This window comes from Pseudophryne corroboree, chromosome 12, assembly GCF_028390025.1.
Source record: "Pseudophryne corroboree isolate aPseCor3 chromosome 12, aPseCor3.hap2, whole genome shotgun sequence".
NCBI lineage: Eukaryota > Metazoa > Chordata > Amphibia > Anura > Myobatrachidae > Pseudophryne > Pseudophryne corroboree.
Genome location: NC_086455.1, coordinates 89828792 through 89845267, shown reverse-complemented (window position 1 = coordinate 89845267; position 16476 = coordinate 89828792). Strand labels below are relative to the sequence as shown.

Genomic DNA, 16476 nt, shown 5'->3' with positions numbered 1-16476 from the left:
TAAATCCAGTCCAGTGATCCTGCCATTTAATTCCAGTGGTACTGGCATGTAAATCCATTCCAGTGATACTGCCGTATATGTCCAGTGGTACCGCCGTATAATTCCAGTAATCCTGCCGTATAATTCCAGTGGTACTGGCATATAAATCCAGTCCAGTGATACTACCGTATAATTCCAATGATACTGCCGTATAATTCCAGTGGTACTGGCGTATAATTCCAGTGATACTGCCGTATAAATACAGTCCAGTGGTACTGCCGTATAAATCCAGTGGTACTGCCGTATAAATCCAGTGGTACTGCCGTATAATTCCAGTGATCCTGCTGTATAATTCCAGTGATCCTGCCGTATAAATCCAGTGATTCTGTCGTATAATTCCAGTGGTACTGGCGTACAAGTCCAGTTCAGTGATACTGCCATATATGTCCCGTAGTACTGCCGTATAAGTGGTATAATTCCAGAGGTACTGGCATATAATTTCAGTGATCCTGCCGTATAAAAACAGTGGTACTGCCATATAATTCCAGTGATATTGCCTTATATACATACCCTGTTGCAAAGCGGATTACTGAGGTCATAACAACTATGCTTGGTGTTAGACGTGCGTCCGGTATCCGCCATTAGTGCAGTGGGACTGTAATGCCACTCCTAGATGGGTCAGGTGTTTGTGCCGCACACTTGTGTCACTTAGTTTAGTCATACAGCTACCTCGGTGCACCTCCTTTACTTCTTTGCATGATGTGCTGTTTGTGGCCCAGTTTTTAAATCTGCCATTCACTGCAGTGCCACTCCTAGATGGGCCAAGTGTTTGTGCTGCACACTTGTGTCTCTTAGCTTAGTCATACAGCCACCTCGGTGCAACCTTTTGGCCTAAAAACAATATTTTGAGGTGTGCGGTATTGAGAATAGACTGGAAATGAATGTTATTGAGGTTAATAATACCGTAGGATCAAAATTACTACCAAATTCTGTGATTTTGGCTGTTTTTATGTTTTTTTTCAAGAATCATCCAGAGTCAAAACCAAAACACAAAAGAGTGGTTTTGACAAAACCAATCCAGATCAAAAACACGAGGATGGAACCAGAACCAAAACCAAATCACGAAAAGTGCCCGCCGCACATCTCTATTTATCGCCTACTCTGTATCTTGGGCACCCATAATTCTTACCTGGCATGGACTTGTCTGAATCCTCATAATGGGTTCAGAATAAATTTAGATTTCTCAATGAAATATCCCTCTTGGCACTTCCCAAGACTTTGTAGACTTACAATGTAGGTTGCCCTTCACCAATAAACATTTCCATCAATATTCGCAGATTCTAAACTTCTATCGCTCTACCCATGAATCCGTATGTCACCTTCACCCAACCACAAAGGGACTCCTGTTCATGCTTTATAAGATTTTTCTATAACCAGCCTTCACAGAGAATTTCCTTGTTTATGAAAAATGGGAAGAGATAAGTATTACTCTCATCACCACAGCCCTCGCTATATTTCTGAATTATAGGACATTTACAAATTTCATTACAAGTTGTTACCTAGTCCCTTCCAGGACCTATGTTTTTTCTCTCTAGGCTTTTGAAATCTTGGCGCCAGTACTCTCAACCTGACAGATTCACCCACATGTGGTGGTACTGCCCAGTTGTCATCACCGTGGGTATAATTAAAAATCTCCTTTAAATCCTGACTACTGGATTATTAAGAGAGACATTCCTGAGACAATGTACAGCAGAAAAACAAAACTACTTTTTAAACTACAATTTTGTATTTTTGATCAGGCTGTAATAATGAAGTATGTAAATATATGGGTTGCATCTCATTCAAAAATCTTACTGGATGGAGACATTTCACAAACACATTAGAATTCAGCACAAAGGGCCGAATTCAAGGTTGACTGCAAAACAACATTTTCTTCTAATGGGCAAAACCATGTGCAGTGCAGGCATACTTGCATACCCTCCCGGAATGGCCGGGAGGCACCTGAAAATCGTCTCACCCTTCCGGCCCCCTGGAAAGGTGGGCAAGCCTCCTGTTTTCCCTGTCAGGCTCTCCGCACCCACCTCGGCTGCCCACAGCAGGAACAGGTGGGCGGTCCAGGGGATCTGATGACTCGATTCGGGTTGAATCATGTCATCGTAGCTCTGCCCCCCGCTATACAGCGCCTATTTTCTCGGCACTGTGTAGCGGGGGGTGGAGCCACGATGAAGCGATCGTGTCACCACATCCCCCCAAACTGCCCACTTCCCAGTAATCATGCCCCCGGACAGCCCACATTGAGTGACCATGCTCCCCCCGGACAGCCTATCATGCCGCCGGCCATGCCTCCATGCGCCTACAACGCTGCCTCCTCCCGGAGGAGGGGGCAGCAAAGTAGGCAACTATGAGTGCACGTGGGGCAGATATAACATGTGTAGAGAGAGTTAGATTTGGGTGGGTTATTTTGTTTCTGTGCAGAGTAAATACTGTCTGCTTTATTTTTACACTGTAATTTAGATTGCAGTTTGAACACACCCCACCCAAATCTAACTCTCTCTGCACATGTTACATCTGCCCCACCTGCAGTGCACATGGTTTTGCCCATTAGATGAAAACGTTGTTTTACAATCAACCTTCAATTAGGCCCAAAATCTATTATAAGAATCTGGTATTTTCACCATTGGGACACAGCACTTTTCTTCTTGTTTCCCAGTGTAATCATTTAAAACAGTTACTTGGTTGCCTAATTTGCATGGTTATATTGCAGTTTATGGCCAGCTTAAGACAAATGCATTAATACAGTAATGTTAGGGAGTAACGATCCCAAAAATAGACATTAATATCTTGTTGCTGATTTACTTTCACTTTCTGTTTTGTAGCAGCTACAAGAAGATGCTGGAATACCTTTTTTACACCTTTGACCCAAAATGTTTAATTGAAAAGGATAATATTCTCCAAACTCTTGAATGTGGATTTAAGGACACAAGAATGTCACTGGTAAAATTTTTATTTTGGAATGCTGTCATCTGATTTGTATAACGGGATCAGTATACAGACAACGAGATCCCGGTCGTCAGTATGCCAGCAGCGGGGCGAGTGCAGAGAGTGCCCTTGCGAGCTCGCTGTGCTCGCCACAAGTTCTATTCCCACTCTATGGGTGTCGTGGACACCCACGAGTGGGAATAGCCCCTGTGATCAGGGAGTCTGACTGGCGGCATTGTCAGGATTCCGGTGTAGGTATCCTGACTGCCGGGATCCCAACTGCCAGCAATTTAACTGTATCCCTGTTTAACAACTGTAGAGAAAGAAGATGGTTCCATTGCGGGGTACGTTTTGTTATGTGTTGCATACTCTCCAACTGTACCTTTTGGCAGATACGGTACCTTTTTTTTTATGGTCTGTACCGATTTTTGTCTCTTCAAACTTCCATTTAAAGTATAGGAAAATGGACGTGGCGACGCCCCCTTTACATGTGGCTACACCCCCTTTCCTCATTTGTACAGATTTTTCTGTGTAAAATGTTGGAGGGTATGGTGTTGTGATTGTCTATATTACTGTAAAATATAGCTTTTAAGGTGAATACACATGGTGCAACGGGGTGTCGCGGCTGATACTGACTATATTGTGCCCAGAGGCATGTAGTCAGTATCGGCCCTGCCTGCACCCACTATATTTTCTTGCGATGCAAATCCTGCGGGACCGCGCTTTGGCATCGCAAGCTTATACACTCGGGGGGTAATTCAGCCATGTCGACCTTTTCATGTGTCAACCTTTCATGTGTCGACAATTTTCATGTGTCGCCCATTTGTCCATGTCGTCCATGTTACTGTCGACCAATAGTGGTCAACCTAATGAGTGTCGACCTTAACATTGTCAACAATCTGAACGGATACCAATTCAGACCTGATTGTAGCAGCAAATTTGTTAGCAGTTGGACAAAATCATGTGCACTGCAGAGGAGGCAGATATAACATGTGCAGAGAGAGTTAGATTTGGCTGGGTTATTTTGTTTCTGTGCAGGGTAAATACTGGCTGCTTTATTTTTACACTGCAATTTAGATTTCAGTTTGAACACACCTCACCCAAATCTAACTCCCTCTGCACATGTTACATCTGCCCCCTCCTGCAGGGCACATGTGGGGTAATTCCAAGTTGATCGCAGCAGGAATTCTGTTAGCAATTGGGCAAAACCATGTGCACTGCAGGGGAGGCAGATATAACATGTGCAGAGAGAGTTAGATTTGGGTGTAGTGTGTTCAATCTGCAATCTAATTTGCAGTGTAAAAATAAAGCAGCCAGTATTTACCCTGCACAGAAATAAAATAACCCACCCAAATCTAACTCTCTCTGCAAATGTTATATCTGCCACACCTGCAGTGCACATGGTTTTGCCCAACTGCTAAAAAATTTCCTGCTGCGATCAACTTGGAATTACCCCCATGGTTTTACCCAACTGATTACAAATTTGCTGCTGCGATCAGTTCTGAATTGGTATCCGTTCAGATGGTCGACAATGTTAAGGTAGACACTCATTAGGTTGACCACTATTGGTTGACAGTAACATGGTCGACATGGACAAATGGGCGACACATGAAAATGGTCGACACATGAAAAGTTCAATATGGCTTTTAAAAAAATAAATAGATTTTTAACTTTTTCATACTTTACCATCCACGTGGACTACGATTGGGGAGACGCGGTACACTAATTGGGGTTCCTGTTCATGATACGGAAAAAATGACACAAATAACAGTTCAAAAATCCATGTCAACCTTTCATATGTCGACCATTTGTCCATGTCGACCATGTCACTGTCGACCAATAGTGCGCTGTGTCTCAATGCCCAGCCGGCTCCACTGGGCATGCCCGAGATCTCACAAGCATCGCAAGATCTCCCATGCAACCGGGAGCTCCACAGTGGCTGTGATTGGGACAATACCTACAGCTGTCTAAATCAATAGCTGCAGGTGTCATAATGGTCAGTGCCAGTGACTGTTCATATATTAGGACATAAGCGCGCTATCCTGTATATAGCAGTGCTAATAATGACAAGGGCGCACAGCACCCTGGTATTTTACTCTTAAACTCAAGCCCAAAAGAAATTCTTCTATATCCTCCAAAACACCATTAGCCGTGCAACTTCTTTTCCCTCTGTTCCATTTAGGGAATAGGTATCTCAGGAGGGAAAACAGAGGAGACAAGGATGGTATAATACCGTTTATTGAGGAAAAGATTGAAAAATATAACCTTAGCAGCGTACCTCAGGTGAAGGTGTATAATGCACACCAATTCTCACAGGTGGTTTTTAGGGGTTCACTACGGCTGGCCGGCGGTCGGGCTCCCGGCGCCCAGCATACCGGCGCCGGGAGCCCGACCGCCGGCTGACCGACAGTGTGGCGAGCGCAAATGAGCCCCTTGCGGGCTCGCTGCGCTCGCCACGCTACGGGCACGGTGGCGCGCTACGCGCGCCACACTATTTTATTCTCCCTCTATGGGGGTCGTGGACCCCCACGAGGGAAAATAAGTGTCGGTATGCCGGCGGTCGGGCTCCCGGCGCCGGTATACTGAGCGCCGGGAGCCCGACCGCCGGTATACAGAAGACCACCCGGTTTTTAGGGTTCTTTTCTGGTGCTCCCCGGAAACAGGAAACCCTCCTTTCAGAGTCCTGGGTAGGCAGAGGTTAATGTCTTTCACCTATGCATTTCGGCTCCTTGGAGCCTTTATCAAGGTGTAATGGGCTATGGTGGGATAGGTGCTATTTATACTGCCTCCCTGGACTCTATTGGTGGGCTGGTTCCAGGAAGTAGCAGTTACAAATTCATAAATACATATAAAAAATACATTTGTTTGTATACAACATGATTCTCTACAATTCAACAATATCAATAAATGATATCCCCGTAAAAAATGATCCAGCGTTTATTCATAAAAGATTATTTTATAAACGTGTATTTAAGAACACTTCCGGTGTGATCCCGGAAGTGCGAGTCCCGGTTCCACATAGTAGTGTGGTGCAGCCACAAATGTGTTCCTCCGGAGGCGCGCTCACAGCCACCTCATGCGGTGCGTTCCACGGCAACTTCCGTGTTTACATCGGAAGTGACGTGGACGCACCTCCGCCAGCGCGCTGTAGATTTATAAAAAAAATGTGCCGGTTAGAGCATATTAGGTACTGGTTTTTAGAATGAATCCGTTGGTCTGTGACCCCATGAATTTATGCTTTAACCGGTATTCTGAATACATAAAATAGTCTATGGAACGATTACCGGAAGTGATGTAATGCGTTCCATGTGTGGATATGCTTCCAGTATATGCTTTCCACAGTGTATTGAATTGAAAAAGTATATTATTACATGTAAAATAAAAAGGAGGAATATAAAATCAACATTTATACTGAAGAGGTATATTATAATAGCTGTTTTAAGAGCTTATATTCATATAGAGTCCAGGGAGGCAGTATAAATAGCACCTATCTCACCATAGCCCATTACACCTTGATAAAGCCTCCAAGGAGCCGAAACGCGTCGGTGAAAGACATTAACCTCTGCCTACACAGGACTCTGAGAGGAGGGTTTCCTGTTTCTGGGGAGCACCAGAAAAGAACCCTAAAAACCACCTGTGAGAATTGGTGTGCATTATACACCTTCACCTGAGGTACGCTGCTAAGGTTATATTTTTTAATCTTTTCCTCAATAAACGGTATTACACCATCCCTGTCTCCTCTGTTTTCCCTCCTGAGATACCTATTCCCTAAATGGAACAGAGGGAAGAGAAGTTGCATGGCTAATGGTGTTTTGGAGGATATAGAATAATTTCTTTTGGGCTTGAGTTTAAAAGTAAAAGACATTCACGGACCATTTGATGAATACCGGATCTGTGCTGTAACTATACACTTATTATTAATGGGACTATCATTTTATTGACTCTGGACCACTGACTCCGCAGGTGTTTTGCGCTTTATCTATATTTTGGCCCTACAGGTGGGCTTTAAGATAGAGCTGCACTCCGCTTTGAAGCACCAAACTTCCTCTATTGTTTACCCTTGTATTTGTCACACACCGCCACAGTAATACATGGTGGAGAAGCGATATTGGCGCACATAGCCTGCGCTGATACCACTTCCCCTCCATAATGCAGCTTCATACATCTACTAAGTTCTTTGACTCTTGTGAGAAACGTCATCTCAATTGTATAATGTTGTCTTGATCCCATATAGGGGCATAATAGGTAAATATTGTTGGTTTCTTTACACTACTGAAATTTACTACAGGATCAAGGCCCGATTCAGAGATAGACACAATGCCAATAGACACAATGCCAATGTACTGCTAGGGATGAGCGGGTTCAGTTCCCTGAGAACTGAACCCTACTGAACCTCACGTCCCGAGCTCGGATCCAAGTCCGGCTCGGGACTTCCAGCCAGACTCTGAAACCAGAACAAGGCAAAACGTCATTATCCCGCTGTCGGATTCTCACGGGTTTTAAATTCCATATAAAGAGCCGCGCGTCACCGCCAGTCCTGTAGAATGTAGCGAGAGGACGTGTTTCCTCGGTTTCTGTGCAGGAAAGTGGTTTGGCGCGTGGGTAGCGACCTGCTCTTTTGTGTCATTTTAGTGCTGTCTTGTGCTGCTTCAGTCCAGTGGTGGTGTCTTGTGCTGCATCAGTCCAGTCACAGTGGTGGTGTCTTGTGCTGCATCAGTCCAGTGGTGGTGTCTTGTGCTGCATCAGTCCAGTCACAGTGGTGGTGTCCTGTGCTGCCATAAGTCCAGTGCTGCTGTATAAGTCCAGTCCAGTGGTGGTGTCCTGTGCTGCCATAAGTCCAGTGGTGGTGTCCTGTGCTGCCATAAGTCCAGTGGTGGTGTCCTGTGCTGCCATAAGTCTAGTGGTGCTGCTGTATAAGTCCAGTCCAGTGGTGCTGTGTTGTGCTGCACCAGTCCAGTGGTGGTGTCCTGTGCTGCCGTATAAGTCCAGGGCTACTGCCGTCTAAGTCCAGTCCAGTGGTGCAACCGTATAAGTCCAGTCCAGTGGTGCAGCCGTATACTGTAAGTCCAGGGGTACGGCCGTATAAGTCCACCAATATTGAGTGTGCATTAAATCTGGGCAAATTCCAGCACGTCCTATGTTTTGCACATAAAATTAATGTGGTGTTGCAGAATTTTTTTTTAAATTACAGGGGCGTACAGGAGATGCTGTCTGTGGCCCGAAAAATTGCGGGCCATTTTCGACATTCAGAGACTGCGTGCCACTCCTAGATGGGCCAGGTGTTTGTGCCGCACACTTGTGTCGCTTAGCAAAGTCATCCAGCGACCTCATTGCACCTCTTTTTCTTCTTTGTATGATGAGCTGTTTGGGACCTAGTTTTTGAAAGTGCCATCCTGTCTGCCACTGCAGTGCCACTCCTAGATGGGCCAGGTGTTTTTCCGCACACTTGTGTCGCTTAGCAAAGTCATTCAGCCACCTCTGTGCAACCTTTTGGCCTAAAAACAATATTGTGAGGTGTTCAGAATAGACTGGAAATGAGTAGAAATGAATGTTATTGAGGTTAATAATACCGTAGGATCAAAATTACCCCCAAATTCTGTGATTTTAGCTGTTTTTGGGGGGGGGTTAAAGAAAAACCAATCCAGATCCAAAACACGAGCAAGGATCCAGATCAAAAACCAAAACACAAAACACGGAAAGTGCCCGCCGCACATCTCTAGTTACTGTGCATGCGTCAGAATCGTACTTATTGCATTATCAGTAATATTGATTTATTTGTTCAATCTGTTTTGCAAATTGCACTATATAAATAACAGAACTCTGGTTTAAGGTATTTGTAAGACAAATAAAATAGACAGACACACTCAGAGCAGTGGCAAACGCAGGATTTCTAGAGGGGGGTTTCCAAATACAATCCACAATCTCCCGCTCTGCAGAACATTGGAGCAAGTGCGGGAGTTTGGGCAAGTGGTAGCAGGACCTAGTACCAACCCTGGACATTAATGTACACATTGGTCTTTTTATACACTGGATACCGTGTTGAATACAATTTTAATATTTAACACTATAGGTGGTCTATTTTAAAAGCTGTATCAAACATTTAACTAAGATAAATAAAATAAGTGGTCAGGTAAAGGTTAAACATCCCATAATGAATAAATACACAAACATTAGAGAACCAGTAGGAGACAGAACTGTACTTTCTAAGCACACATTCTTCTACCTCATGATAAGGTGCCTGTCTCTTCTTCCTGTTAGCTACTCTCTGGTCCACTGCAGTGACTGAGGGGTCAGATCCACACACACAGAAAATTGGTAGAAGCAGCAACTATCAATGGGCACGTGCAGCAGCTCTGTCCCTTAAACTGCAGGTTGTGTTGACAGCTCTCGTAATCGTATTATATTCTATTGCTATTGTTGTCATAATCTGAGTCACTGGCCAAGAGGAGGGGGGTTTCCAGGCAACTGGAAACCCCCCCTGCGTTTGCCTATGCAGAGATGCTGGACTGTTCCAGTGGCGGTCAAATCTGACCATCGGCATCTTGACTCTCGGATGCCAACTACGTCCCTTACAGACTTTGAATGCAGCAGCTAGACTGATCTTCCTTGAAAAATCTTCTTCTGCTACTGCTCTGCTTTGTCAGGCCTTGCTTTGGTTGCTTGTACCTTACCAGGTTCAATATAAAATACTTATACTTACACATAAAGCTAACAACGTATAGCAACATATACATGTGTCTCTTTGCGTATCTCAAAATATCTCCCAGCTCGACCACTCCACTCTGCATTAGACCTGCTTCTCTTATCCACATGGTGTACCTGCTCCCATTCACAATTACATAACTTTTTTATGGGCTACACCCAGGGCTATTTTAACATATAGGCATACTGGCCAGCAATTCTAGGGGACTTCGAGCAGGGGCAGGTGGTGGTCACACAATCAGAGCTGCAATGCAGCATTCTCTACCGCTCTGCAGCCAGACAGTGAATGGCTATCAGCATGCTGATTGGTGGATGGCTGGAGCTAACCACCAATCAGAATACTGACAGCAATTCACTGTGTGGAAGTATTTGGAGAGATGGTGTAGGCAGGGCCGGTTCTAGCCCTTCTTGCGCCCCGGGCGGGAAATAGGGGCGTGGCTTCATACAGGGGGCGTGGTCAGTTACGCCCCCTGTACAGTAGAGTAGCGCCGTTGAAATGCTGAGCGGTGAGCGATGACGTCATCGCGCACCTCACAGCAAAGGTCCTCTCCACGAAGGGAAACTAGACGCGTAGCGTCTAGTTCCCTTCACAGGGGGGACACAGCGGGCAGCGGGGGGCACAGCAGTAGCGGATCTTGCCATGGTGCGGCGCCCTCCGGATGGCGCCGGCGCCCTCCGGAAAGTGGCGCCCTGGACAAAAGTTCTGCTTGCCCGCGGCAAGATCCGCTACTGGGTGTAGGACCACAGGAGGGGCCTGTTGTTTTTTTTAAATTGGTTCCCATGAATGGGTGTTTAGAGCCGCAGAGTATAGCTTTGTCCAGGGACTACAATGGTGTTAAGAAGGCCCTGGCAGCACCCACTATGTAGAATGCCCTACAAGTACAGTTCCATTTGGTGACGGAATGCATATCTGGCACTGTGGGGACATGTGTATCTGGCACTGGGGGCATATCTGGCAATGTGGGTATATGTGTGGCACTGTGGGGTTATATATGTATCTGGCACTCTGGGGGCATATATGTATCTGGCACTCTGGGGGCATATATGTATCTGGCACTGGGGACATGTGTATCTGACACTGGGGGCATATATGTATCTGGCACTGTGGTGCATATATGTATCTGGCACTCTGGGGGCATATATGTATCTGGCACTGGGGGTATATATGTATGTGGCACTGTGGGGCATGTATGTAACTGGCACTGTGGGGACATGTGTATCTGGCACTGTGGGGCATATATGTAACTGGCACTGTGGTGACGTGTGTCTGGCACTGTGGGGCATATATGTAACTGGCACTGTGAGGACATGTGTATCTGGCACTCTGGGGCATATATGTATTTGGCACTGGGGGGCATATATGTATCTGGCACTATGGGGCATACATGTATCTGGCACTGTGGGGACATGTGTATCTGGCACTGTGGGGCATATACGTATCTGGCACTGTGGGGACATGTGTATCTGGCACTGTGGGGACATGTGTATCTGGCACTGGGGGCATATACGTATCTGGCACTGTGGGGCATATATGTAACTGGCACTGTGGGGACATGTGCATCTGGCACTGTGGGGCATATATGTAACTGGCACTGTGGGGACATGTGTATCTGGCACTGTGGGGCATATATGTAACTGGCACTGTGGACATGTGTATCTGGCACTTATTGCATATATATATATATATATCTGGCACTGTGGGGACATATGTGTATCTGGCACTGTGGAGTCACCCATTTTTTTGTCATTTTTATATGTATGTGGCACTGTACAACATGACGCGGGTTATGACACAAGATCATGCTCCTAAAAACGTCATACCAAAAGGTGTGCGCACAAAATGGGGTGTGGCTTTGTGACAACTAGGCCATGCCCCCATTTTTGCGTGCGCGCCTTAGTAATGCACATGATAGTGGCTCTTACCCTTGACTACAGATCTTTTCTGGCTCTTTGCATCTGACTTGTTGGCCACCCCTGCCCTAAGAGTTATGTCTAAATCCTAGTGGGCTAAAGGACCTGGAAGGAGAGGGGGAGGGGCAAGGTAGGAAGAAGGGACCAAAACGTACCCTCGAGGGCTCGATTCGCTTGCCACGCTTCTGGCACGCTGGTTCGCTTCGCTCGCCACCTGGTTACTAAAGGCAACCAGTGGTGGTGTGGATAGTGAAAATGCAAGCCCCCCGGCCTTGCTCCTCCCCCTGGGCTTGAAAGGTCCTATAGCCCACTAGGATTTAGCAACTACCTCCCCCTAAGCAGCAGCCAGAAGACGTCATGACGTCTATCCCATAGCTGCTCAGAGCGGACACCAGGCGGAGGCTGTGGTCAGGAAGCAGGAGCGGGGCTGGTGAGTACTGTGTTTTTTTCTGTTTTTTTCTTGTGTGTGTAAGCAGCGATACTGGAGGGGGGGAACTGGGGGCATATCTACTGGGCAGCAAACAAAATGGGGGCATAACTACTGGGGGCAAACTAACTGGGGGCATATCTACAACGGGCATAACTACAGTGGGTTAATCTACAGGGGGGCAAATCTGGGGACATAACGACAGGGGGCATAATTACGTGGGCATTACTACTGGGATCAATACTAATGAGAGCATTGCAAAGGGGGCACTTAATAAAGGGCATCACTCCTGGGGATGGACATAAAGGGCACTACTGCTGTGGGCATTATGTGTTTTTTGGGGTGCTACTTCTGTGGGTTTTGTGTATAAGGGGCACTAATGTGTGTCATAACATGAACAAGGGACACTACTATGTGGTGTAATGTGAATAAGATAGTGCTACTGTGCAGCATAATTTGAACTGGGGATACTATTGGGTGACCATGCCCCTTTCTTTTCAAGGCCATGTCCCTGTGGCACACGCAGTCCCTTTATTTCACAAGCGTGTGTGTGTGTGTGGGGGGGGGGGGGGGGGGGGGGGGGGGTAAAGTTCCACCACCTCTCTAGGACCACTTTAAGCACTGGCTAGAACCACCTATTTAGTCCCTGATCAGGACTTGGAGACATGACAGGGAGGAGTCACCATACTGGAAACTTTGAATTAGGATTTCACTAGAGTATGCACAGGTTTGCTAGCTAATTACTCCAAATTGCCCAGACTTCCTAAGATTTATTGCAACATGCAGTAGGTGGCATTACCTTCTCCAGTGTTGTCTTCCTCTGTGTAGCCTAAACGTTCATCAGCATGTTGGCTTTGTGTTTGTTAATATCAGATCAACAGGCTATTTTGCTATTCAGTACTGCTGTCTGTCCTTATCTGATTACCAGTTACTGACCTGTTTTTATTTCTGCCCATCGCTGACTTCTCATGACCCTGACTTTTTTTCTCCTTGTGTCCTGGCCTGGAACCAATGCTGCTCAGCATGACCCCTGGCCTGTACTAGGCTACCTCTGTGTCTCATCCTATTATAATCTTCTTTATGCTGTATCAGCTAATGCTTAGTGATGTTAGCCTTGGAGCTATGAAGTGGGCGCCTTGCTTTAAAACCTATTACTTGAACAGCGATTGCCCAGTATATTTTTGCACAACAGGTAAGATAGTGTCAACCACCAGTAGTACAGTGTGTCCATACCCACAGTGAGTTAAGGGCCCTACACACTGGACAGCATTTTAGAAAGATATGAAAGATATTGTTAAAATATGAACGCTATATCGTTCATATCATTCAGTGTGGAGGCACCGGCGATGAACGATGCACGTCCCCACAGTCATCCATCGTTGGTCTATCATAGTCTATCTTTGCAAGCCAATTTGGATGATATTGAAGTTTGCAATGTCAAATTGTTCAAATCATTCAGTGTGTATGCAAAAAATAGTTACTGAAAAATCATTAATTGTTCATATTGTAAATCGCCCAGTGTGTAGGGCCCCTTACACTTCCAGAGGACTTGTAATTACAAAACAGTCATTTATAGAATTTGGTACATTTACACTTTACTAGTGGGTGGATCTGGGCTTTTCCAATGTACATAGAAATATAACAAGTTAAAGTGCATAGTGCTTTGTGAATCAAAAAGTGCAATAACAGCTGGGGATATATTAGTAGTTAGGCATGCAGTTAGTCTCCGAATACTAAATCATTATACAGGTCCAGTTGGACCTGTATAGGTTACTATAATTTATGGTAAGAGAGTTTAGATTGTTACTTTCCACAATAAGTTTATTAACACATTATGGGCGGTATTCGATTCTTTTCACCCCCTTTCAAACCCATTCTGTTTCTGCTGACTAGCGTGGTATAATAATTTCAGCTCGCTACCTCTGTGGTAGCAAGGGCGCCCAACCCTTTATGCAGCTAAACCTGATTACTATGGGCGCAATATCCACAATAACGGGGATCACTTTAGAATGGAGATTGAGCTTGATATATCATTTGAATAACGCTCTGAGTCATACGCTGCTGCATATACTGTACTGTCTTTTGCCGTAATCACAAGCATGCTTCGGAATATGCAAGGGCTGGGACTTCCACTTTATGAAACTTTAGACAACACCATTGATTGCAGCAATGAAACTTACACCAGCACCAAATTAGGTGCAGAATCTCCACCAAAGTATGGCATCCAACGTGAGCAGTCAAGCATCTGAGGTCACAACCACTTCAGCAACATGTCTGCGGCACTCCCATAAGAAGGTAGATCTCCGTACATCTGACTAGTCACCACCCAGGTATGCCCAATACATTTCACATACAGTCTACAGCGACTCTATACATACACACAGTGTAAGGCATGCACCATGCAAGATTTTAGGGGTGCGTAGTAGCAAAATAAATTGCTCAACTCGATTTTGTCACTTGCCTTTTCTCTGACGTCCTAGTGGATGCTGGGAACTCCGAAAGGACCATGGGGAATAGCGGCTCCGCAGGAGACGCACAACTAAAGAAAGCTTTTAGGTCACCTGGTGTGCACTGGCTCCTCCCACTATGACCCTCCTCCAAGCCTCAGTTAGATTTTGTGCCCGGCCGAGGTTGGATGCACACTAGGGGCTCTCCTGAGCTTCTAGAAAGAAAGTATATAATTAGGTTTTTTATTTTACAGTGAGACCTGCTGGCAACAGGCTCACTGCAGCGAGGGACTAAGGGGAGAAGAAGCGAACCTACCTGCTTGCAGCTAGCTTGGGCTTCTTAGGCTACTGGACACCATTAGCTCCAGAGGGATCGACCGCATGGAACTGGCCTTGGTGTTCGGTCCCGGAGCCGCGCCGCCGTCCCCCTTACAGAGCCAGAAGCAAGAAGAAAATCGGCGGCAGAAGACATCAGTCTTCACCAAGGTAGCGCACAGCACTGCAACTGTGCGCCATTGCTCCTCATGCACACTTCACACTCCGGTCACTGAGGGTGCAGGGCGCTGGGGGGGGGGGGGGCGCCCTGAGCAGCAATAAAAACACCTTGGCTGGCATATATATCACAATATATAGCCCCAGAGGCTATATATGTGATAAATACCCCTGCCAGAATCCATAAAAAAGCGGGAGAAAAGTCCGCGAAAAAGGGGCGGAGCTATCTCTCTCAGCACACTGGCGCCATTTTCTCTTCACAGTGCAACTGGAAGACAGCTCCCCAGGCTCTCCCCTGTAGTTTTCAGGCTCAAAGGGTTAAAAAGAGAGGGGGGGCACTAAATTTAGGCGCAATATTGTATATACAAGCAGCTATTGGGAAAAATTCACTCAATATAGTGTTAATCCCTAAATTATATAGCGCTCTGGTGTGTGCTGGCATACTCTCTCTCTGTCTCCCCAAAGGGCTGTGTGGGGTCCTGTCCTCAGTCAGAGCATTCCCTGTGTGTGTGCGGTGTGTCGGTACGGCTGTGTCGACACGTTTGATGAGGAGGCTTATGTGATGGCAGAGCAGATGCCGAAAAATGTGATGTCGCCCCCTGTGGGGCCGACACCAGAGTGGATGGATAGGTGGAAGGTATAAACCGACAGTGTCAACTCCTTACATAAAAGGCTGGATGACGTAACAGCTATGGGACAGCCGGCTTCTCAGCCCGCGCCTGCCCAGGCGTCTCAAAGGCCATCAGGGGCTCAAAAACGCCCGCTCCCTCAGATGGCAGACACAGATGTCGACACGGAGTCTGACTCCAGTGTCGACGAGGTTGAGACAGATACACAATCCACTAGGAACATCCGTTACATGATCCCGGCAATAAAAAATGTGTTACACATTTCTGACATTAACCCAAGTACCACTAAAAAAGGGTTTTATCATTATGTTTGGGGAGAAAAAGCAGGCAGTGTTTTGTTCCCCCATCAAATGAGTGAATAAAGTGTGAAAAAGCGTGGGTTCCCCCGATAAGAAACTGGTAATTTCTAAAAAGTTACTTATGGCGTACCCTTTCCCGCCAGAGGATAAGTTACGCTGGGAGATATCCCCTAGGGTGGATAAGGCGCTCACACGTTTGTCAAAAAAGGTGGCACTGCCGTCTTAGGATACGGCCACTTTGAAGGTACCTGCTGATAAAAAGCAGGAGGCTATCCTGAAGTCTGTATTTACACACTCAGGTACTAGACTAAGACCTGCAGATAGTGCTGCTGCAGCGTGGTCTGTAACCCTGTCAAACAGGGATACTATTTTGTGAACATAAGACGTCGTCTTATATATGAGGGATGCACAGAGGGATATTTTGCCGGCTGGCATCCAGAATTAATGCAATGTCCATTCGGTCAGAGACCCGACACTGGACAGGTGATGCTGACTTTAAAAGGCACATAGAGCCTTATAAGGGTGAGGAATTGTTTGGGGATGGTCTCTGGGACCTCGTATCCACAGCAACAGCTGGGAAGAAATTTTTTTTACCTCAGGTTTCCTCACAG

General features: G+C 46.1%; 1 protein-coding gene across 7 annotated transcripts in view; it reads left to right on the top strand.

Moving 5' to 3' along the window:
• Positions 1 to 16476, top strand: part of LRRC9 (leucine rich repeat containing 9) — a 667090-nt gene that overhangs the window by 380270 nt on the left and 270344 nt on the right. For all 7 annotated transcript variants that reach the window (XM_063947768.1, XM_063947765.1, XM_063947766.1 and 4 more), the window contains one exon: positions 2856 to 2973. In XM_063947768.1, the coding sequence (XP_063803838.1) occupies positions 2856 to 2973 (118 nt within the window). The remainder of the gene's footprint in view (positions 1 to 2855; positions 2974 to 16476) is intronic.